General features: G+C 34.2%; 1 protein-coding gene across 3 annotated transcripts in view; it reads left to right on the top strand.

Annotated features, from left to right (window-relative positions):
- The window catches only part of c11.1 (maestro heat like repeat family protein c11.1), a 69,997-nt gene that overhangs the window by 30,153 nt on the left and 14,738 nt on the right, over positions 1-25,106 (top strand). For all 3 annotated transcript variants that reach the window (XM_069818705.1, XM_069818700.1, XM_069818712.1), the window contains exons 14-21: positions 2,881-3,095; positions 4,464-4,648; positions 7,901-8,076; positions 10,507-10,755; positions 17,352-17,520; positions 21,786-21,924; positions 22,664-22,817; positions 24,142-24,344. In XM_069818705.1, coding sequence (XP_069674806.1) covers positions 2,881-3,095; positions 4,464-4,648; positions 7,901-8,076; positions 10,507-10,755; positions 17,352-17,520; positions 21,786-21,924; positions 22,664-22,817; positions 24,142-24,344 — 1,490 coding nt within the window. The remainder of the gene's footprint in view (positions 1-2,880; positions 3,096-4,463; positions 4,649-7,900; positions 8,077-10,506; positions 10,756-17,351; positions 17,521-21,785; positions 21,925-22,663; positions 22,818-24,141; positions 24,345-25,106) is intronic.

Here is a 25,106-nt window from a genome sequence, read left to right as displayed (position 1 = left end):
AGAAGTGAAGGTAGGCTTAGCTTGGTGGAAGTTAGGGATGTGGACACTGAGAAATGGGAGTGGTACTGTAGAGAAGGATATCTGCCCCCTTTGCGGCATGGAGGAAGACTTGTTTTATATAATATTAGCATGTCAAGATACACACAATATAAGAAAAAAGTGGATAAGAGAAAACTTTTGAGTATTAATAAATACGTAGCCTGCAGAGACATCAACACAGACATGGGAATACTACACATCCAACCAAAAAGCCAGCAACTAAACACACTAGAACAATATGAAATATGTTGTTGTTGTTTTCTAATGCCAGGCGTTTGACAATAAAGTTATTTGACCTCTTGCACTCCAATATTTTTCAAAGATATTGTCATGGTCAGCCACTGAAGCACAGATTTTGAGGTGTTCCGAATCCATTTCTTGGTTTGAGTTGCACAATGGACAGTTAGGGGACTGATATATTCCAATTCTATGCAGGTGTTTGGCCAAACAATTATGGCCTGTTGCCAATCTAAATGCAGCTACAGACGATTTGCGTGGTAAATCGAGAATTAACTGTGAATTGTGATGCAGAGAATTCCATTTTTTACCTTGAGATTGTGTTATCAAATTTTGTTTGTTGAAGTCTAAATATGTAGATTTAATAAATCTTTTCACAGAGTAATACGTAGATTTAGTAACAGGTCTGTAAGTAGCAGTGCTGCCCTTCTTTGCTAAAGCATCCGTATTCTCGTTTCCCAGGATTTCACAATGGGATGGTATCCATTGGAATACAATTCTTTTATTGAGTGTTATTAATTAAGAGAGCATTTTAGTTATTTCTGCTGTTTGAGATGAAGGTGTGTGTCTCAAGACTCTTGATAGAATAGCTGCTTTGGAGTCTGACAATATAACTGCATTCTTAAATTTATTGATATGGCATAGAAGATTCCTGAGACTTTCACTTATTGCAATGATTTCTCCATCAAAACTTGTTGTTCCATATCCAAGAAATCTATAAAGTGAAAAGAGAGAGCACGTAACACCTACACCTGCACCTTGTTCCCAGGAGATCAAGGATCCGTCAGTGTATAAATGAAGCCAGTTTTGTGTAGGGTACCTAATATTAATTGTCTCTAAAGACAATTGTTTCATTATTTCAGTGTTTACTTCTGATTTCAGTATTTCTGCTGTTAAATTTAGATTATACACTATGGAGGGGTAATGTAGAGAAGGATATCTGCCCCCTTTGCGACATGGAGGAAGACGTGTTCTATATAATATTAGCATGTCAAGATACACACAATATAAGGAAAAAGTGGTTAACAGAAAACTTTTGAGTATTAATAGATACGTAGCCTATAAAAAATAATTCAGTTAATACAAGTCGGTTGAAGAAATTAAATTAATTCTTACTGGCAGTGAAGATGAAATGGGAAGAGATGGTTAAGACCTAGTGATTTAAAGGTTTCGTAGTAGATTTGATTAATTGATATTATTAAAGTGAGTTTTCTGTAGTAGCTTTGCAAGAGAAGGTCATAGAAAAATAGACACAGGCAGCATTTAGGCCTGACTAGTCAAACGCGACAGGAGTAGCCGGGAGATGTATGACTTGGCATAGGAAACTAAAATTGTAAAGTAAGGCAGACCTGAAGAATTGTAACAGGTCTTTCTTAGAGAAATAAGATTGATTAAATAAATATTCAATTTTATTTTATTCTATTCTATTGTGTATCAGAGATGAAATTCTCTATTTACATTCTGACATTGTGATTTCTTGGGTGAATGTTGCATCTTGTGAATCTGATAGTTTGGACTCTAATGGTATCACGAGATTTTCTCTGAAATCTACTGTTTCCTCTATTTTATCTCAGTAAAACGTACTGGAGAGTATGCATAAAAGTGCTCACAATTGACGAAGAAGGGCATGGCTTTTCTAGATCATGTAATCCTGTTTCTATTCTGTTCTCTTTCCCATTCTTACCCTTTCTCTCCCGTCCTCTTCTATATCTTTCCCTCCCATCCTTTTTTTTTTTTATACTAATGCTGCTCCCTACTGGCGATTATGATGAAGAATCCTGTTCTGATTTTGGGGTACCTATTAGGTCGAATTCTATTAGTCTCGTGTGATAGGATGAGATAGGAGTACAGAAGTAGGCAGGATGGATGAAGATGGTGATAAAGATGACTGGATGAGCCGGAGTCCGGCCTGAAATGTACCCAGTTTTTGCTCGTAATGGGTTGAGCGAAAATCCTAGAAAAAATCTCAACCAAGAATCTAGTCCAAACCAAGATTCGAATCTGGGCTCAGTAGTTTCGCAGTCAGACACGCTGATCACTGCTCCAGAGCAGTGGACTGACTCTTTTCTGTTCTATTTTACTCTATTGGATCCTATCTTATTCTGTGTGTTTTATTCTATAGTATTCTGCTGTGCTATTGTATATTCTATTATAAAGAGTAATAATAACTTGAATTTGTAAAGATATTAATTCCCTCAAATACTTAACACTTGTTAAATGTACTAGTTAAAAAAATGGGCGTAAGAAACACACGTTTATATGCACAAATTACATAGAACAGACAAATTTAATGATTGCACTTCACGATTTTTGTCGCAGCAGGAATGAACGAGAACATTGCCAATTCTTCCTAACATCTTAAGCCATCATTTCTTGTATAATAAAAAGTGAACATATTATAATACAACTGTATGTTGTCCCTGTTCATTTATGAACTGTGATACAGTTTTTGTGAGCTTTATATTAATCATCGTAAGTATTATGACTTAATAGGAAATTCTGTATTTGTTTGCAATTGAATTTTTATGTACGTTAAGAGTGAAATCAGTTAAAGTTACTTTCACACACACATTTTGTTGTATAGCTGTCATTTCTCTGCTGCAGGATGCGGCAGTAAGAGAAGCATCTCTCAGGACTCTGGGCAACATTGCAGAAGCTCTGCATCCCAACCGCAACACACTGCGTGTGGTTCTCAACAGTCGTGGTGAGATATTGAATCAGACTCTGAGTCAGCTGCGGCCTCAGTATAGTAACATTGGTCTCAACAGCAGGAGGTTGGATCTCTACCCTACAGTTCTACGTGTAGCAATAGCACTTATGTATCCTTGACATTTTTTTCAACCTGTGTTCGTGAATGTTATTGAGTGGGGATAAAACACTATAATTTTTTTTGTGGTAATGCTGCACACTTCCATTTAGACCACTGCTGCCGCCACTGCCACCACCACCACCACCACCACCACCACCACCACCACCACCACCACCACCACCACCACCACCACCACCACCACCACCACCACCATCATCATCATCATCATCATCATCAATCGTCCACACCTGTGGAGTAACGGTCAGCGCGTCTGGCTGCGAAACCAGGTGACCCGGGTTCGATTCCCGGTCAGGGCAGGTTACCTGGTTGAGGTTTTTTCCGGGGTTTTCCCTGAATCCAATATGAGCAAACGCTGGGTACTTTCGGTGCTGGACCCCGGACTCATTTCACCAGCATTATCACCTTCATCTCATTCAGACGCTAAATAACCTAAGATGTTGATAAAGCATCATAAAATAACCTACATAAATAAAAAAAAAATCATCAATCATCATCATCATCATCAAATTTCTGTATGTAATCTGTTTCATTACTAAGCTAAGTAAATTAATAGTTATTCCAGCATTAATAATTTATTATCAAACAGTTCATATTGAAAGAATTCCCTGTATGGTCTATATTACACTATCAAATTTCTGTGTCACAGAATATGATAAAATTGTTGATCAAGGATGTATGATCAAATATCAGATTTTGAGTATATTACACTATGTCAAAGCTTCTATCATATCTTTCATTACAGTTCTAATAAATAAATTAATCGAAATAGTTGAAGTATATACAGAAGAGTTTTACAATACTTATAATCTACTATATGTCATGAATTAAACTACAGAATAGGAGGAGTGAGAAATTAAGTACTTCTTTAATTTGGCCCTAAATAATCTTATGTTTTGAGTTTCATTTTTTATATCCATAGGGAGGCTATTAAAAATTTTTACTGCCATATAACGCACTCCTTTTTGATAGCACTATAGACTTGCTGATGGAGTATGAAAGTCATTTTTTTTGACGTGTATTTATGCTATGAACTGTTGAATTAGTTACAAAGTTTTCACGATTACAAACGAGGAAGATTATTAATGAAAAAATATATTGACAAGCCATGACATTATTTGTAGTCTTTTGAAAATAGTCCTACATGATTCCCTAGATTTGGCACTTACTATTATTCTAATTACTCTTTTTTTTTTTTTTTTTGTAGTAGGAAGATACTGTTGCTATCTATGGAATTTTCCCAGAATATTATTCAAAAACTCATTATCGAGTGGAAGTATGCAAAATATATTGTTTTTAAGGTATTGATATTTACTATCAGTATTGATATTTAGTATTAATTTCCTTAGCAGAGTTACAGCAAATTGCCACCATCTTTAACAACAGAGGAAAGAATATCTGTTCTTAAAACTTGCTTCGATAAAGTATACAGTGCAGCAGCAGCTGTTGCAGGGGATAGCAGCCCTGATGAACCAGCTGGTGACGTTAACAGTTGCATGGATGTTGGCTGGGCAGATCACATGTCTCTTATCCTGTCATGTTTGGGTGAGTAGATTAATAATGCTGTTAATTTGAAGAACTGAGAAATAGAATAGAGTCTGTTGTGTTTAACCCTAGATCATAATTAGAAAAAAGAGTGAGATGGACCGTGTGGAAAACCATGAGACACGAAGTTCATCCTATACTTCTGTTCCCATGGTACCATGAGTGACTTCATAGTTTAGAGAAAACATTTCATGTCAATTTTTCTCTTCTTGGAGGTTGAATACAAATATTTCATATCAAAATCATTGTCGCCAAGAAACCATATACTTTCTCAGACATTTTACGCGTTTTTGTAATGATTTAGTTGTTTTATAAAATTAAGAATGATGTTACTGTTCGCGATTTATTTTTTTGAAATTTCATCCAGAAAATATAGATTTTAAATGAGAGGTACCTTTAATTGTTCGTATTTTCTACACAATCTTAATTCTGGCACTGGCTTTTTACACAAAAAAATGGGACTTTGTAAGTAAGTGTGTTTGCAAAACGAGGCTGCAGGGTGAGTGAAGCAACCCTATGAACAAAATAAAATAATTTTTAACATGTATGTCATACACTCTGCGAATATATTGAATAAGCGACAGCCTATAAGGGGTGGTCTTCCAGCTTGGGAGTTGGGTGAAGGGCTAACAAGCCATCACTGTAAAAAAACAGCTTGTTACAAAACCCAAAATAAGCCTCGGAATGGGACTGATTCTCTTGCATGACCACAGCATTGAGGGAGGTGGAATATGATATTAGATAAGGTGTGGTCCTCCAGCTTGGGGGTTGGGTGAAGGACTAACAACTCATCACCGTAAAAAAACAGCTTGTTACAAAACCCCAAAATAAGCCTCGGAATGGGACTGATTCTCTGGCACGACCACAGCATTGAGGGAGGTGGGATATGATGATAGAGACTGGATTAATCTTTCTCAGGATAGGGACTGATGGCGGGCTTATGTGAGGGCGGCAATGAACCTGCGGGTTCCTTAAAAGCCATAAGTATGTATGTATGTCATACACTATTATTTTAATCACTTTATTGATCGGTTGCAATTGCTATCATGTGACATTTGGTAGGAAATAATTGACAATCGACACAACAATTCAATGCCAATTAGAAAAATGCTGTTTGTGCTAGTGTTAAAAGTACTTTCGACATGTTACCATATAAGTTAATGGTCCATTTTTAACATGCTTGCTTAGTGTTAAAAAGAGGTACTTTTAGGAATGGCTATGTAAAAACATACTCTTTTGACATCCAGAATGTTGAAAAAAATGTGTTTCTGCTAAAATATGAAAATGAACTTTCTAATTATCACAATCAGCCACCGACATAGCTCAGTCAGCGGAGGCACTTGTCTGCCAATCCAGAATTGGACTCGGGTGTGGGTTCGATTCTTGCTTGGGCTGATAATCTGGTTGGGTTTTTTCTGAGGTTTTCCCCAATCATAAGGCAAATGTCAGATAATCTATATCGAATTCTTGGCCTCATTTTGCCAAATACCATCTCACTATCACCAATCCCATCAGCGCTAAATAACCTAGTAGTTGATACAGCGTCATTAAATAACAAACTAAAATAGAAATCAGCACAGTCCTCTTCCTTAGTACTTAGTATGGTGACAGAGTAAAATTAAATAATATAGGAGAAACTGGAAGTCATGCTGAGAGAATGCTGTGATCTCGATCCATAATTTCTTGGATCACCTCACACATCTCTTTTCCTTTCACACGTATTTTAAAAGTAGTTTTGGAATTATGTCGTTCTCTATCCCGTCCATGTACGAGGGGGATCCAGGAAATAACGGCCGTTTTGTTGTAATAATTAAAAATATATATATTTATTTGAAAAAACAAAGTCTGTTACATAACTGAAGCTTCCTTTACTTCTCTACATAATCACCACCTACATTTAAACATTTGTCGTATCTGTTCACTAGCTTTAGAATTCCCGTGTTATACTCCTCTGCCGCCAGTTCATTAAGCCAGGTGTTCACTGTCTTCTTCAACTCTTCATCACTTCCAAAACGCGTACCACCCAGAAAGTCTTTCAGCTTAGTGAAAAGGTGAAAATCGCTAGGAGCAAGGTCTGGACTATAGGGCGGATGATCAAAGATTTCCCAACCGAATTGATCCAGCAATTCTCGAGTTGAAGCAGCAGTGTACGGGCAGGCGTTGTCGTGAAGAAGCACAACTCTAAAGTCTCACAATAACGATTTGCATTGATCGTAGTGCCTTTTGGCATGAAATCCAGCAAAAGAACACCTTTGCGATCCCAAAAGACAGTAGCCATGACTTTTTGTGTTGAGAGAGTCTGTTTGAATTTTCTCGGTTTCTTGGGTGATGAGGGATGATGCCACTGAAGTGATTGGTGTTTGGTCTCTGGGGTGTTGTGAGACACCCAGGTCTCATCACCAGTCACAATTTGATCAAGAAAGGCGTCTCCATCTGTGTGATATCGCATCAAGAATGTCAATGCTGAGGCCATTCTCTGAGTTTTGTGTTGGTCACTCAGTTGCCGTGGAACCCATCGTGCACAGATTTTGTGGTAGCCAAGATGTTGCGACACAATTTCACCAAGCAAAGAACGAGAAATGTCAGGAAAGGCAATATGCAATTCGTCGAGTGATGTGCGCCTGTCTTGCAAGATTCTGTCGTTCACTTTAGTCTTCAGGTCTTCTGTGATGAGTGATGGGCGTCCGGGTCGAGGTTCATCGTGGACATTTGTTCGCCCATTGTTGAACATTTCGCACCATTTTCTCACATTTCTTTCATTCATTACAGTATCACCATACACTTCTTTCAATTGCTGGTAAATTTCTGCAGGTTTCAAATGTCGGGCATTCAAAAATCGAATCACACTCCTCACCTCACAGTTGGCGGGATTATCAATCACGTCGTTCATTTTGAAGTAACACAAAATGCACAATGGCGACTTGTTGCAACCAGTACTCACAACATTATGAGAAGACATGTTAAGGAAGCCAGTTGACCTTCAAACAAGGAAGGGGAATCAGCTGCGCGGCGGGTATGCGTGAACGGTCGTTATTTCCTGGATCCCCCTCGTAATATTTCAATTTTAATCTGTTATTTTGAATACATTTCATTGCATTGTTCTTATCCTATATCCAAATCTTGTTTTGGTGTAGAAATTGAAAATGAACCTAATGGTATAAGATATAGGTGGATGATTATATTGTTATTATTAGTTGGTTTTAAAAGGCGGAGATACTATTTTTACATATATACAAATTTTTCAACTTTTAGGTTCCCTAGTTCAGGGGCTCTTGTTGGATTCTGTTTCTCCTGCAACACTAGATGAAATTTTCACTCTTCTTGAGCCATGGCTTATGAAGAAAAATTCCTACCAGAGAGCAGCAGCTATAAGCACCCTGCGTTCCATTCTGCAATGCTACTTGGATAATATAAATTTTGGTTATGAGGTAACGCAGTATTCTCTTGTTTTGAAGTTGAATTCAGTAGAAGAATTCCATTTCTTTATTATTGTTGAAATTTCTTGCTGTTATTGTTATTCACAGACTATTTTTATGATGTAATGTATTATGCTATTTTTTATTTTATAGGTAATTAAACTAAATTTTAGCCTTTATATATTGTCTGGTTACTTTTGATTCAAGAAATCGCGTTCTGAAATGTAGTGTTCAAAAAATGAATAAATGTTTTAAACACTATGAAATTTAATGTTGCTACCCAGTATCTCCAAATATCAGATATTGGATCATAGTTAGAACTTCTGTTTGTTATCCAAGTTACAACAGTATTGTTTTATAAGCTCTTATGATAACATATCATTATGCATCAAAATGAAATAAAGAAGCAAAGTAATGATTCCATATTTTAGTATAAACATTTCTCTATTCCTCCTTTGTACAATAATTATTGTATATACGTGTGACAAAGAATTGGGATTTTTCAACTCTATATTGAAATTTAATATCTCACATGTTTAGGAACTATTTGCAGATTCCAACATCAGGGCAACATCACATGAGATCTGGAATAACGATATGATTCATTAAAACTTAGGTAATACTAAAAATGGACCTTACAGAGTAGGCGACAGTTTCAGGTCTCAAGTAATGTGGTGAAACCTGCAAGTAGGTATATATATCTGAAACATTGGAGACATTAAAACTGAAAGCAAAACTGAAAATAACTGTATTCTTTTTTACAACCTAGGTCTGAAATAAATATGTTACTGTTAAAACCCAAAATCCGTCAAAACTAGATTCAACTAGTAAAATCTAGTTTAAACAAATGTTGTTGTTGTTTTTGTCGTCGTCTAGTGCCTTGCATTTGGCAATGAAGCCATTAGCAGTCGTGCTTTCCAATACTGTTGAACTGTAGTTTCTTCTGATCTTAATGCTTCACAGGTCTTCAAGTGGTCTTCATTCATTTCTGCTGGATCGTTACACAGGACACATATGGGTGAAGCTGAGATACCTATTCTGTAGAGATGACTTGCTAGACAGTCATGATTTGTCAATAGTCTGAAGGCTGCAACTGCTGTTTTCCTTGGTCTCTTGGGGATTATATCTGGGTTGGAAAGTAGTGTAATCCATTTTTTGTCTTTAGCATTTGATTCTATTTCTTGTAGGTATGAATGAGAAAATTTTGTAGTGATCAAGCGTTTTATTGAGGAATATGAGAAATTAAATTTAGACTTTTGTTTTATTGTTGTGCCTTTCTTTGCAAGTGTGTCTGCGGTTTCATTCCCCATAACTCCACAGTGTGCTGGAATCCATTGGGGATGGACAATCTTATTAACTTTTTGGAGTTGTGTTAGCATTTTGTAGCATTCTCTTATTTTTGTTGACTTCTTTGTAGCATTTGAACATATTCCCTGAATTGCAGGTTTAGAATCTGAAAGAATTACTGTCTTGTTATATTTATTTAAGGGAAGATTTAATAATTGTCGGAGAGCAATGTGTATAGCCTCTATTTCACCATCATAATTTGTTGTGTCTCTGCCAACAGAATGATAAAAGGAAAAATGTGTACATGTAACTCCAGCTCCAGTAAGGTTTTCTGTGGTTGATCCATCAGTGTATATGTGTAGATAGATAGAAAGCGAGTTTTCGTAAGGTTAGAATCGGTGACAAGTTAAGTTTGGTTTGTTTAGGCTTTTAGTAAGCCTTATATACACGCTTTTTGTTCATCCTTTAGTTTGTTTGAACTAGTTTTTACTAGTTGAAATTGATTTTGACGATTTCTGGTTTTGACGGTAACATATATATACTATTTATGTTATTGTATCGTACGAGATCTGTATACAAAGAATCCAGTCCTTTACTTACAGGGTCTAGAAATTCAACTGGATCCCACTGACTGCACAACCTTTGGATGTATAGCAAACTTCCCTTTCACCGGTAGCTTGAGTCCAGTCGTATTCCTAATGAAAGACCCTATATTAAAAAAAGAAAACAGCCCTGGAGTTCTACCTTCCTGCCTTCTATATGTCATGTTAGGATTTACTTTTTATTAAAATAATATTTTCATTTAATTTACTAATTTCGTTTATTCGAATTTGCTTTATATGTTTTATGTTTACACACTAGTTACAATTTTTTTAACCCTTTGAGTGAAGTCTTATTTGGCCACAGAAGTGTTATCTTTAAATTTCTAATAGCAGTAAATAATATTGGCAGTATTATTGTTTGGAATAGAGTTTATGTTGAGTGAAGATTGCCTATTTCTGCATGATGGTACTCCCCTTTAATTTCTAGAAGTTGTAACAATTTTGAAGTAGTTCATTAAACATTTAATATATTTTTGGTTATTATTCAGTTTGTGCTACTATATTATTTATGTTTGGAAAGAATGTTTCCTAAATCACTAATTTTTTTTTTCAGGCTCCTACCAAGTTCAGCCAGTCAGGACTGATTCTGGGAAGAGTGGTCCCACGATGTACGGATCCCAGCATGTCCGTGAGACAGGAAGCTATAGATTGTGTGAGGCTAGTTCTCTGTTTGGCTGCACGTTACGAAGGCCATATGGCAGACCATGATAATGACCATGCGAACGATCTTTCAAGGGTGCGAGAGAAAGTTCAGACTGAAGATCCAAATGAACTGTTCAAGGTTACGAATGAATTAGCCAAGGTCAGTAAATAAATTAAGTAGAACTACTATTATATAGTAGGTTATGTAATTCATATATATATATTTATTTATGTCTGTAACAGGGCAAAGCCCCAATTACAATAGACAGTACAGATTTGTTAAAAAAAACACGAATTGCATATAATATGAAAAAAGAGATAAAACAGAAACAAATGCAAGATACAAGTGTAATTACAAATTAAAAATTAAAAATGGAAAAAAAAAAAAAACAAACAAATAGATACTACCTAAATAAAAGACACAGATATAGATATAAATGAAAAATACCAAATAAAAATAAATTAAAAAGAGTTAAGTATAGATATCATAGCCAAAAATGTAAAATGTAGCTATAATTGGCAAATTACAGAGTAAATATAACACCATGTTAATAAATTCAGTATACAGTATTATATAGTAGGACTAATAGGCTTAATTTATTTATTTAAGAAATTCACCACTACAGAACACGTATTCCAACCAGCATGATACCTGACTACAAATACAACCAACATGAAACTAGAATCCAACATATCATGAAACCATTGCTGTATATAATTTTTTCTTGTACATATTGTACGATAACGAGAAATCTAAATTTTCTTTATTTGATAGATGATTGTAATTTCGAAGCATTAATAAAAGTGGAGACATTTTATGAGACTGTGTTTTTGATGTCTGTAAATAAAAGAGAGATCACTTTCTCAAATTTGATTTACCAATATTGAAACTAATTGATAAGTCATTTGTCTTCTTTATAATATCTTCAGTGCTTGCTATTGCTTCATAAGTACTGTACTGAAGGTAAAGAATGCAGGTCACGCTTCCTAGAGTAATACTGCAGCAGACATGATGTTGCCAAATGCTTCATAGAAACATATCGATTTTCGCACAAATGGTAAATGTTAGAGAAAAAACTTATTTAGATTTTTCAAATCTTCATGATCTATTACCAGTTTCATTTTGATGCGGAGGTTACTATCCATTCTGTATATGACTGTGTTTATTGTACCTTTTTCTTTACACTGTAAATTTTATATCAATACAAAGTATGCAGGCTTATCTGCTATTTTGATACACAGTAAGTGATTACATTTGCATACTTCTTTCGATAGTAGTTAAAAAAATTAATTGTAACTAGTAATATCATTTCCAACATAAAAAATTAAATGAATTCTTGCGAAACTTGAAAAAAAAATGAATAACTGGAAAATATGTTTCGATTTTGAGCATACATATTTAATCTTACCGTTGACATAAAGAAGCTCAGTGAAATTTTTTTCCTTAGATAAATGGCGATTATATTTTATGTGAATTAATAAAAAATCAGTTCAAGCAAAATGCTACTTAATACTAAAGAGCTGCTTAAAATGTAGGCAAAACCCTTGTAATGTGGGAGTGGTGATAGTATTAGTATTAATTTGTATATTATGTGTATCAGTTTTAACATAAATAATGCAGCTCTTCGCTTGTTTCATTCATTGTCTGTGAAGTGAAACAACCCAGAACTCACCACGAGGAGGTGGCTGCATATCGAGTTCCGCCCTGCCCATCCCAACCTCCCTTCCATGTGGACAGTGCATCTCATTCAATTTTTTAAAGTATTATCAGTTAACTTTTTGCTTTTCTTTTCCTTTTTTTCTTTGCATCTTTTTCTTTCCTTTTTTTTATTTTCCCGTTTCATTTTTTCATTTTACTTTTTTATCCTTTCTACTTTTCTTTTCCTGTCTTTTCTGCGTTTACTATTTCTTTCTTTATCTTTATTTTTTTCTTTTATACTTTTATTTTCCTTTCTTTTTTGTCTTTCCTTTTTTCATTTTATCTTTTTTCATTTTCTTTTCTATCTTTTTCATTTTGTTTCTTTTCTTCCTTTTTTCTTTTTCATTTCTTTTTTCTTATCGTTTTTCATTTTACTTTTCCTATTTTCTTTTTCTTTTTTCATTTTAGTTTTTAATTTTTCTTTCCTTTTCGTTCTTTTTTTCTTTTAGTCTACATTTTCTTTTCCTTTTTTATTTTAATTTTTATTTTGTCGTTTCTTTCTTTTCTCTTCTGTGCTTTTCTTTTTCTGTTTGTTTTCGTTTCCATCTTTTTCTTTTTTTCTGTTTTTTTTTTGTTATTTCTTTTACTTTTTTCGGTTTGCTTGTTCTCTTTCTTTTTTCATTTTGTTTCTTCTTTTCTCTATTCTTTGCTTTCTTTTTTTCTTTTCCTTTTTCATTTTGCTTCTTTTCTCTATTCTTTTTTTCTTTGTTCTTTTGCTTTTTTCATTTTACTTTCTCTTTTGTCTTTTCTGTCTTTCTCTTTTATGTTTTCCTTTTCCTTTCATTTTTCTTTTCTTTTCCTCTGTTTTTTCTTTGCTTTTTATTTTATCTTACTTTTTCTCTTTTCCTTTTTTCACTTTTCTTTTCTGCTTTTTTTTCTTTCTTTTTCCTTTTCCTTTCTATTTTTCTTTAATTTTAATTCTCTTTTTTGGTTTTTTTTTTCTTTTGTGCTTTTCTTTTCCTTTTTCATTTTACTTTTTTCTGCTTCACTTTTCCTTTCTTTTTTGTTTTCCACTTCTTTCTGTTTTTCATTTCTCTTCTGTTTTCCTTTTCCTTTCTTTTTAATTTTTTTACTTTTTCTTTTTTCTTTCTTTCTTTTTCAGTTTACTTTTTCTTTCTTTTTCTTTTCATATTCTTCCTTTCTTTGTTCTTTTTACTTTTTCTTTCTTCTTTTCTCTACTTTTCTTTTTACATCCTTTTTTTTTCACTTTATTTTTCATTTTACTTTGTTTTCTTTTCCTTCATTTTTCTTTTGTGCTTCTCTTTTCCATCCTTTTTTCTTTTCCTTCTTTCATTTTTCTTTCTCTTTTTCTTTAATTTCACTTTTACTATTGCGTGAAAGCTTGCTACTGCATGTTGAGACATATTAATAGGATGCGTATTTTCCGGGCTAGAGGCCCGTGGTCTGTCAGTGTTACAACCAAATATTTCGTCCACTACTCTGGTGGACATCTTCAGTGGCGTGGTACATGTGTGCGGAGAGATCTGCTGTTTGTATCAGTAACTGGCATTGAGACTGGTCGCACGTCGATATTTAAGGTGGTGGGGCTGTTGTTGCTTGTCATTGTCGCTGCGGTCCGCACCAGTTGCTTCAGTGTTCTGATTGTTTGTCATAGTGTCTAATTGTCGGAGAATAGGTTTGATGTGTGTGCTTCTGAGGGCCGGATACCAAGCTTTGTTGACCTTGAGTCCTTCCTCACAGTTATAGTTGTTTTTTGTGTTTATGTATTTCAATAGCTTCCCGATGTAACCTGGCATAGAAGTGTGGCGTACTGCTTAGGATGTCGGTGTCTTGGAACCTGATGTTGTGATCCCCATCATTAAAAGCATGTTCGGCTGCAGCTCACTTGTCCACGTGACCTAGACGGCAGTTCCTTCTATGCTCGGTGATTCGGGTCTTGAAGCTACGCTGTGTTGTACCTATGTACACTGACCCACAGGAACACGGGATTCTGTATATTCCAGCTGATGAAAGTCGGTCATGTTTGTCCTTGACAGACCGTAAGCAGTTATGAATCTGCCTAGTAGGAGTGAAAACTGTCGCCACGTTGTGTTGTTGTAAGTATCTTGCTGATCCGGTCTGTAACTTGTCTGTAGTACAGGAGAAAAACCGTGCCTCTCTTGGTTTGGCCTTGTCTTGGATCAAGTGGTGTTTGCCGTCTTGGTTTTAAGGCTCTTTTAATTTTTCCTGTGGAGTAGCCATTGGCCTCCAGTGTAGCCATGAGGTGGCCAATTTCCTGTTTTAGATGTTGACTGACATCCTAAGCAGTACGCCACACTTCTATGCCGGGTTACATCAGGAAGCTATTGAAATAATGATGGGGATCACAACATCAGGTTCCAGGACACCGACATCCTAAGCAGTACACCACACTTCTATGCCAGGTTACATCAGGAAGCTATTGAAATAATGATGGGGATCACAACATCAGGTTCCAGGACACCGACATCCTAAGCAGTACACCACACTTCTATGCCAGGTTACATCGGGAAGCTATTGAAATACATAAACACAAAAACAACTATAACTGTAAGGAGGAAGGACTCAGGGTCAACAAAGGGTATCCGGCCCTAAGAAGCACACACATCAAACCCTTTCTCCATTAGACACTATGACAAACAATCAGAACACCGAAGCCACTGGTGCGGACCACGGCGACGACTAGCAACAACAGTCCCACACCTTAAATATCGACGTGCTACCAGTCTCAATTCCAGTTCCTGAAACACACAGCAGATCTCTCCGCACACGTGTACCACGCCACTGAAGATGTCCACCAGAGTAGTGGACGAAAAACGTTTGGTTGTAACACTGACAGACCACGGCCCTCTAGCCCAGAAAATATGCATCCTATCAACACCGGCCGTAAAAGCCTACATTCTAAGATGAGATATATTAAAGTCGCAATGTAATGCGTGCAGGAAGGGCATATAGAGCCCAAAGGCAGTTTTTTTTAAATTTAGCAATTTAAAGTCGCAATGTAATACTTGCAAGAAGGGCATATATAGCACAAAAGGAGTTTTTAAAATTTAGCAATGGCGAGGCTGAGGTGTAAATAACATAGAGATACTTAGATTTTTCAGAAAATAACCCCAAAGTTAATACTAATTAGTAAATAAAATTAAATTTAATCACAAATATCTTAGATAATGGCGCATGCAGTACTTACAGATTAATTTCCCCTTGCAGATGTATGTTGTAGGCACTTCTGTATCGAAGGATGAGATGGAGAAAGCAGAATTCAATCTCCGTTCCTTTTTTAAATTTACATCCTGTGATCATCAGTTACCATTTAACAAGAACGTTAGTTGCAAAATTGTTAATTGTGCACAACTGTAGTTGTGTATATTAATGTTGAAAAAAAAATAAAAACGTTAAAGTAAATCAATTCTGTCTTTCTAAAATGAAGCCTGATGACAACCATGTTTCTTAATTGTAGTGAAACATGAACTTCTTTGGCAGTTTATCGAGCATTTTATACAATTTCCAATGTAATTTCACAAACATATATTTGCCTAAGGAACGAATGTTGATATGCGAGATTAGACTGTGTTGCTACGCAACAGAGAACAATATATTTAATAATAATGATATTGTATTGCCATTCTCTGCTGTGTATTCCAGACTGCTGCATCATGCCTAGTTTAGTAGTAAGATAAAATCATTTACTCAGAAGCAGAAAAGATTGCAGGCGTGAGGATCACACCCTTGACTGGTTCAAGTGAAGCACATAATTGTGAACAATGTGATTATTATGCATTCATAAAAAGACTCGTCAAATTATTCATAAATGACTTAAAGATTTATTATGCCGTCAGCAACGTATTATTTGACATTTACTAATTATAAACAACAAATCAATAAATTAAACTACACAATTTTGGTTGTTCCGCAATTTGTTGTAATTGTCCAATTATAAATGAATCTTTAGAAGTTAAGTATTTAGGAATCAATATTGATGAACATCTGAAATGGGACAGGGAAACAAATCAACTATCTTTGTAACAAATTACGTAGAATTATATATTACTTTGTTCAGTTACTAAATTACTTATCAATGGATGTACTACATTCAATTTACATTGCCTTATTTCAGTCTATAACCCAGTATGAAATATTAGGGTGGGGTAGTACTTATAAAACTAACCTTAATCCATTAGATTTATTACAGGGAGAAATAACTGAAATATGTCTAAAAAACCTATTGATTATCCTACCGAAAAATTGTTTTTAGAATTTAAAGTCTTGAAAATACATGGAATTTATATCAATGCATTATTAAATTTTATACATAAAAATCACACCTATTTCTGATCATATACCCACAAACACAAAACCAAAGTCATGGATACAATACGTTTGTTTGAACCCAAGTGTTTAACGAGCACTGCTTTCAGCCATAGTACTAATATTGGCTCTAGAATTTATAACAAATTAATAAAGAAATACATCTATTTACCTCCAGCAGTTTGAAATTTAAAAATGTATGTAAGCAATTTGTTATTGTTATGAGTAATTATTAGTTTTTGGATGTTATTTTATTGTAATTTATGCATGCAAATTTATTATGTATCGAATCCTCCCCTAAGCATGGAAACACTTTTTTTTTCTTATTTATTTATTTTTATTCTTTATTTAAATTTAAATATATAGAATACAGAATATAATTACAAACAAGAGAAATAGAAATTAAAATAATACAATCAAGGCACTCTTTCAGGGGAGTGCTAGAATTTTGTAAATTTACATTTTCTTTTCTTTGTATTTTTCGGGCAATTTGAATTGTTTCGAGTATATGTCTACATATATCGCTCCGGTTTCTGTTGTGTAAATTTATGACCTATAATTAATTTGAATAATATTTGATATTAATCCATTAATTTTCCATTGTGTATTAAATACATTTAAGGTGTGTAATATGTGTTCTACCAAGTTTGTTACAGGGTAATTACCCTGTTTACAAAAGAAAGCTGTAAATTAATGAATACAGTCACTCTGATATCAATTACTATATTCTTATGTTTACGTTTTATAAAGTACTGATTTGGAATTTGCAGATAATATGTGCCAAATTGCCACATTTTCAACTGATTCATTTCTGTGAGAGCTTGTTGGATGGCCTGTTGGATGCAGAGCCCTGCAGTTCGAGTGGTGCTAGTGTGGTTCTCAACGTTCTTCTTAAGTGTAAAGGAGGAGAGCTTTATCACCAAGTTAACGACATACTGTGTGAGTAGTGTTTTCTTCATATCCAGTCGACAGTATACGCATATTACACTCCCCCCCCCCCCCCTGTTTTTCTATACTGACGTGATACTTGCACAGCTTAATTTTATTCGTTCACTTGGATATAGTGATGTACTAATAGTGCAATTCTGCCGAGTGTCTAAGAATGGTTATGTCGTGTGAGGAAGAAATTGTCTCAATGTCGGTGAATTTTTTAAAATTGAGAGACGATTTAAGGAAATCTCAGTGATTTCGTGAAATGTACTATACTGGAATTAAAGTAATAAAATACAGTTATGTGCTTTCTTTATTACTGTAGTATATATTTTTTTTTATATTCGTGTGTATACAGAACTAGTGTTGGTTTTTTTTCTTTTTTTAGCTTATTGATTTTGCTGAGTTTTGTAGTTCTAGTAAAAAATAAAACATAAATAATAACTAGGCCTATATAATTGTACTGATGTAATTATAAATTTTTCCTGAAAATATTTTCTCTTATTAGGCATTCTTTTTAGGTTCAGTATTCATTTTGTTCAGTTCTAGAATTGCATTGGTATAATTATAAATTTCCCTAAAATGTTCCTCTTATTAAGTAATTTTATAGTCTTACTTATTGATTTTACTAAGTTTTGTAATTGAAGGGGTGAGAATGAGATAGTCCAAAGCCATACTTTCAACAAAAATATTTTTTTTACGAGTTCATTTCTTACACATACAGCTTGTCCAAGTCAAGTCTGCGATTGGGGATATCGGGATCGAATGTAGAGGCAAAACACAGTTGCCACATAGGTCACTTGATGCTCAGATTTCAACGTGTGCACATCGTTTAAAATACACTATGGAGCGCACGAATTTTTTGTCTTTGTCTTCAGATAAAGGCAACAGTTACGCTGTCTCCCAGCCTCCCCCCTCATGCAACTTTCTCTCCTACGCCCACGCTTGCCAATCAGAACGTCAAACCTCACTGTCAAGCAGAAGTAGAAGTACAGTCTATTTCAAAGTGTCTTAAATTGTTACCGCTGTATGAACTGAAGCGCAGTAGGAAAAATTTTGCTGTCATATGAGATTGTACTGGTCTCCTCTCGTTACCGCCTCCTTTCACTACAGAACTGCCTCCAACTTCCCCTCTCGGCTCACAGACTTAATTTGGTCGAGCTGTAGCTATTATATTAAAGTATTATTAAAATTACTCAACAAATGACATAAGCAGGGAACGGATTTATATGGACTAAAAATATATGAAATATGTAAATATATATGTAGTTATTTTTACCAAAATATGGAATTAAATATGGATTTTTACCAAAATATGGAATTAAATATGGACTTAAAATTATAAAAAAATGACTATGTACGTTAAATATTGGTACATTTTAATCAAACTAAACAAAAAATATAATGGACGTACCTTATCTTCCAATGTAGTTTCAACAAAACACAATTTTTATTGTCTGTTACCATAACAATAGGTTACAAACATTTCTTTCAAGTGCTGAAAAGTGAATCTTCTTCTATTGTCTCTGAGGATAGATTTATACTGACTAAAAGAGCGTTCGACGTCACAAGAAGTAACTGGTACATAATTCAATTTCACAATGTCTGCTGGGGATAAGTCCAAGTTAATCTTCACTGTTGATTCACCACTCATCACAGCAACAACCTTTTGTAGTTCTTCATATCCAGGGTTTTTTGAAAGTACAGTGTCCACCTTAGCTCTTACTGCATCTGCAACTTTACCTCTACCACGATTCAGTTGTTCCACAGTACTATTTATAATTTCAAAACTTTCAGATAGTGAAAGGTGCCTATTTTGGAGACTTTTGAGCGTTTTTATGATGCATGAAAATGTATGCTGAATGTGAGCTAAGTCATTCTTCACACTTATGTCACAGGTAACTGTTTTCGCAGTATCAATTGAGACTGCATCTTCAGAGTCCAATGCAAGGAGAACATTGTTAATAGAGTCTATATGTTCGGCATAATATTCAACTGCTTCTAGCCATGTACCCCATCTAGTTAAAATTGGCTTTGGTGGCAATGGAATTTCAGGGTACATTTCTTTCAACACGTTAACTCTACTGGGAGCTTTGAGAAATACTTTTTTCACTGATGAAATCAACAAATCTACTTTAGGGAAATTGTCTCTGACCACTTCTGCCACACGATGAAATGCATGCGCCACACAAGTAAAATGAGTCTATTTAGGATATACAATAGATAATGCTTGTCCAGCTTTGACCATATAAGGGGCAGCATCGCTAATAAAGAATAACACATTATCGTACATAATACCCTTTGGCCACAGGATACCCATAGCTTCGTTGAACAGTTTAACTATAGTTTTGTTATTGCACTTTTCTAGAACATCACAATGTAAAAGAATTCGTTCAGAATATTGTTCACTTAACAAACCGATAACTACATTACCAACAAGTCTACCTTCTTTGTCGGGAGTCTCATCAATGGAAACCCAAATTGAACTATCTTTAATTTCATCTCTTATCTTCTGTATTGTCTCATCGTAGATGGATGGAGCATACGTCTTCCTAAGTGTTGACTCATCCGGGATTGTATGTTGAGTATATTTTTCAAGGAATTCCCTGAAGACCTTATTCTTTAGTTTGTAGAGAGGAATATCAGCAGAGATGAGAGAACGGCACAGGTCGATGTTAAACTCAGATCTTACATTCGATGTTGTTGGTTGTGTTAAAAACAATTGTCTCTGCTTGGAATTTAGTTGTTTGTTGGCCTGATGTTTACTAGTTGTAATGTGTTGTTGCACCAGGAACTTTTGTGTAGATGATACTGCACACTGACACAAATTACAAAATAATATTTTATTGTCAGTTGATAAACCATCTTCTTTAAATTCTGAAATGTAACTTGTTAGTTTTGATTTTAAATTGACTGAATGACGTACTTTTGGCATATTTACCGTCTTTATAGTATGATTTACAAAACTGAACCTATGTGTACTCTGACTGGCATTTAACTGTTGAGCTGCACAACTGAAGTCTGTTAAAAATTTTAAATTAAATTAATACAGTTTTGTAACTTACTTTCCCATTGTTGATAGGACTGCTAATTTTCAAATAACTCTGATGTTAAAGGGATTACTGAACATGTGTTTAAATCTCTATTGTTGAAATGTATTTTTAAAAGTTAATGGAATTTTGTTTTGTTTTATTGTTAAACCTAATATAATATGGACTGTTTTATATGAAATATGGAAAATATATGGAAATTAACGAAAATATGTACTAAACTCTAAAATATGGAAAAATATGGAAAATAAAAGTAGGATTTTTCAACCCTACACATTGTGAAACATAAAGATAATGCAAAATATAAATTATATTAGCTTTATAAGTAAATATGTATTTACATATAAATCCTTTCCCTGGACATAAGTATATGCCAAAGAAATTATGATACTGCACCTAATAGCATTGGACTCTGAACCTGTAATATGTTCTCCTATAAAATTTTGTCTGTGTGGCTTAGCACTATATTATTCTCACCTCTTCAATTGTAAAGAGAAAGAAAATAACTTTGTTGTTAAATAGAGAGCATTAGATATGTACGTGCACACACACATACACACACACACACACACACACACACACACACACACACACACACACACACACACACACACACACACACACACACACACACACACACACACACACACCTAATTTACCATGACCAGTCAGGAAAGTAGTTACTTTCCTGACTGGTCATGGTAAATTGAAAGAATACTTCCATAGATTTAAAATAACTGTTAATCCAAACTGTTCATGTAATAAAGATATACAATCAGTAAATCACCTTTTGTGGGATTGTGAACTGCTAAGTGCCAAAAGACAGGCTTTACGGAGAGATGTGATAAACAATAGTGGAAAATGGCCGATAACAAATGATTAACTAATGAGAAGACAACTTAGAAGCTTTGTTAGATATATAACATTAATTGATCTGGACACACTATATTGAACAAATTACAGATACTATTAATAGCATAAACTAATCTAAGAAATACAACAGTTTGTAAAGTAAAATCTACAGCGTAGGAGTAAGAATATATAGCATGTAATATTACAGTGGGGCATGCTGAGGAATAGAGTATTAAAAAAAAAACACACATACAGTACATACAAAAAAAATTGTAATCTTACTGATGTACAGTAATTATAGATTTCTCTGATGTCTCATATCGCTATTCAACTTCTTTTTCTTGCATTAGTGTATAATTTTTTATGTTACAGCTAATATTCTGGACAGATTAATGAGCATACAATGTGTTCAGACTCGTACTGGAAGTGTAAGAGCTATATTGGCTTTGGCTCATCATCATCCAAAGGCTGTTGTTATGGGACTTTTGCACCAACCTCTGCCATATGATAAGTGAGTGACTATTCTTAATTGTCGAATTTTTACGGTGTTGACACTATTAACTTCATTATTGCCATACGTAGTGCCAGAATTTACTGACAGAAGATAAGAAGCAGTAGAAATAGAAAATGTCTGTAGCCTCCATAATAGCAGTTAAGTTACAATTTATAATAGAACAGAAATATATATTAAGATGAGAAGAATTTAATGATGTACAACCATGTAATTTTAGTTAAAATCGTATAGAGTAGCACATGATTCATGTGTTGCGTAATGTTTGTTTCTTATACTGTCCTTCATAAAGATTTTTTCTGTATACAAGATGGGTCAAAAGTCGCTTTCCCCAATGTTCCTTCTGAGGTTTCATACTTGTACACATATACAGATGTCCTAACTTGAATAAACGTATAGCTGATGTAATAAGTGGTGGGTTGACAACCATGTTCGTGCGTCAACTGTTTCCTTCGCCATTATCAGTGGCCGAAGAACTTCTGTTACTGAACATGTAGCCAAGAAGTAAGGTGGAAGTAAGAGTGGGTTGTTTATTGAAAATGATTATTTTTCTGTCTGAAACTTCACTTGTTCAGAAATTAAGAATAACAGTTACAATTTTCATTGTAAAACGTATGGAGGTTGTTTTATTGATTGGCAAGTGAATAAATAGCTACGAATATAATTAAAAGGCATTAAAGGAGGTTTAATGATTGGCAAATGGACAATAACAATATTGTTGTTTGAATTTTCCTTTTAGGTCTGTGGTTGAATGTTGGGCACTATTGGCTCAAGACCCTGTTCTGTCTTGTGACATCATTGAGCAGTTCCTACAGCTTACAAATAACACAGCACTGTATGATGAGCAGCCAGATAGAGACAAGCTGAGAATAGCTGCATTGCAACCATTAGCTGTAAGTAGTCGCCATTCTCTTGCTATGAAGCAGTAATTACTTAAAAGTTGATATTCAAGTGTTCAGTCACAGTAATACTCTACTACATAGAACTTCCATTATCTGAACACCAAATATCTGGACTGCCAGTTATCCGGTTCAATTTTCAGAAGATCTAGAAATTATTTATTGAGTGACACATAGACTTCCAGAGTATGCCTATAGTACATACTTAAGTAATGTTATGTTTTGTACTGCAATATAAAGAGTGCACTTTTAATGTTTCATTATATGTACAATACTTAAAAAAAAATACTACTTGTGTTTAAATATTTCTAACTTTTGTTGTTTTTTGTTGAGTGAAATTTTGTTACTTTCCGAGGGAGAACTTTTTTTTTAAGAAAATAATCAGTGATCTTTCATTTATATATTGGCCAAATTTCGTCAAATAATAGTCCTCAAAATTCATGATTTAATTATATTTCACAATTACGAAGAGGTTTTCGTGATGGAAAATCGACATTTTAAGGTAATTTTTCAACTTTTATTTCTACTACATTTACTCACATTGGGCTCCAACATTTTCAACTGCATGTTCTGAAAAGTATGATTAAAGAAACTATGGAGTCTTTTTTTTTTTTTTTTTAGATAAAGTAAATATTTTTTATAAAATTAAAAAATGAAATATTCTACCTGGACACAAAAAAAATTAACATTTTTAAACAGATTGAATTAAATTTTTTGAGGTCATTCGTATATTCAAAATTCAAATTATGGCTCTGCATTTAAATTGTATGCACATTAAAGATGCAGTACAGGTTTTTGTCTCCCCCCCCCCCCCCCCAAGATCTGTAACTTATATTTTGTGGGAGTAGATACAACTTGTAAAAATCGAAATTTTTGTGAAAAAAAAAAAAATAGTAACTCAAAAACTATTAAAACTGATAATAATGAAACTTAGTGACATTAATACTAATAACAAGAGGCTGCTGTCGAGCTTAAAAATCTAGAAAATTTAAATTTCACCCATTTCATACCTTAAAAATACTTTTTGTGTTTCAATATTTTTTAACTTTCTTTCATTTAATACTTGCAGTATTGCACTTTCACTTTCCTAAGTGACTTTCATTTCTTACTCAATCATGCGGATTTCTGCATCCGAATCATGCCAATTCCCAATTAGTACGGATAATTGTAGTTCTACAGTACTTTTATCTGCTTCCATTATTGACAGACTCTGTAATATATTACGAACACCAAATTATGAAACTTTTTTTGAGTTGTATAAGACAACATTGTGTATAATTTTTGCAGTTGTAATACATTATGTCCTTTTACTTTACAGGCAATAAGTGCTATGCATGAAATGTTCCGGCTTGCCACAATGCAAGACATTGCAGTTAAGAGGTTCCCAGAGCTGTTTTCTCTTTTCCTGATTTCTTTGGGTTGCTATGTTGGTAGCTCACCTCCTATTAATACTCCACAAGCCAAGAGAGACAAGTCAACTTTTATACCTAATCGAAGTGCATATAAATTAATTCCAGCAAGGTAAGCTAGAGTTTTTTTTTTCTCTTTTCTTTTCCCCATTTATTTGTTCTTTCCTACATTCCTACTTTCTTCCTCTTTTTCTTTCTTTCTCTCTTTCCTTTCTTCTAGAATGTTTCAACCTGGGTTCCTTAATCATGAGTCGAGATGGTAGATTTTAGAAACTTAAAATAAAAAATTTAGTACTTCAAAATCGAATTTAGTATTTTATAGCACTTTTAATGTCAGCATTTTGTAGCGTTTTGGGATGGAACATTTTTTATGGAAAGTTTGGTGGTAGAAATTCAATGTAGTCAATATGTTATCAAGTGTATTTTCTAGATTTTCCAGTTAAAATTTTTGAAAATATTAAATATGTAAAGAAATATATAATCAATCAATCTTCTTAATGTATCCAGCTGTTTGCTGACAACATGAAGTCCACTATAATCCACTGTAGTCTATTCAGTTGTTGTTTTTCACGAGAAATGAGGGGTATTTTGATCACTGTTCATTATAGATGCCTGTTGCTAGTAGCCAGAGTTGGGGTGTAGTCAATATATACTGCAGGGCTGTGTCTTCTCCAACCGGTATTGATGAGTTTAATTTACTTCTTTTGTGGTTTATGGATGGACAGTATAGAAGAATGTGTTCCAGATCTTCATCATGATTATTACACCACAGACAAGTAGGATTGAAAGAAATATATAAAATGAAGTGAAATTTTGAACAATAAGAAACACACCAGAAGATGTGATGTGGTTTTATCCCTATCCATCTTGTTAC

Source organism: Periplaneta americana, chromosome 1, assembly GCF_040183065.1.
Source record: "Periplaneta americana isolate PAMFEO1 chromosome 1, P.americana_PAMFEO1_priV1, whole genome shotgun sequence".
NCBI classification, from domain to species: domain Eukaryota; kingdom Metazoa; phylum Arthropoda; class Insecta; order Blattodea; family Blattidae; genus Periplaneta; species Periplaneta americana.
Note: the sequence above shows the minus strand (reverse complement) of the source record. Positions and strands in the feature narration are given on the sequence as shown.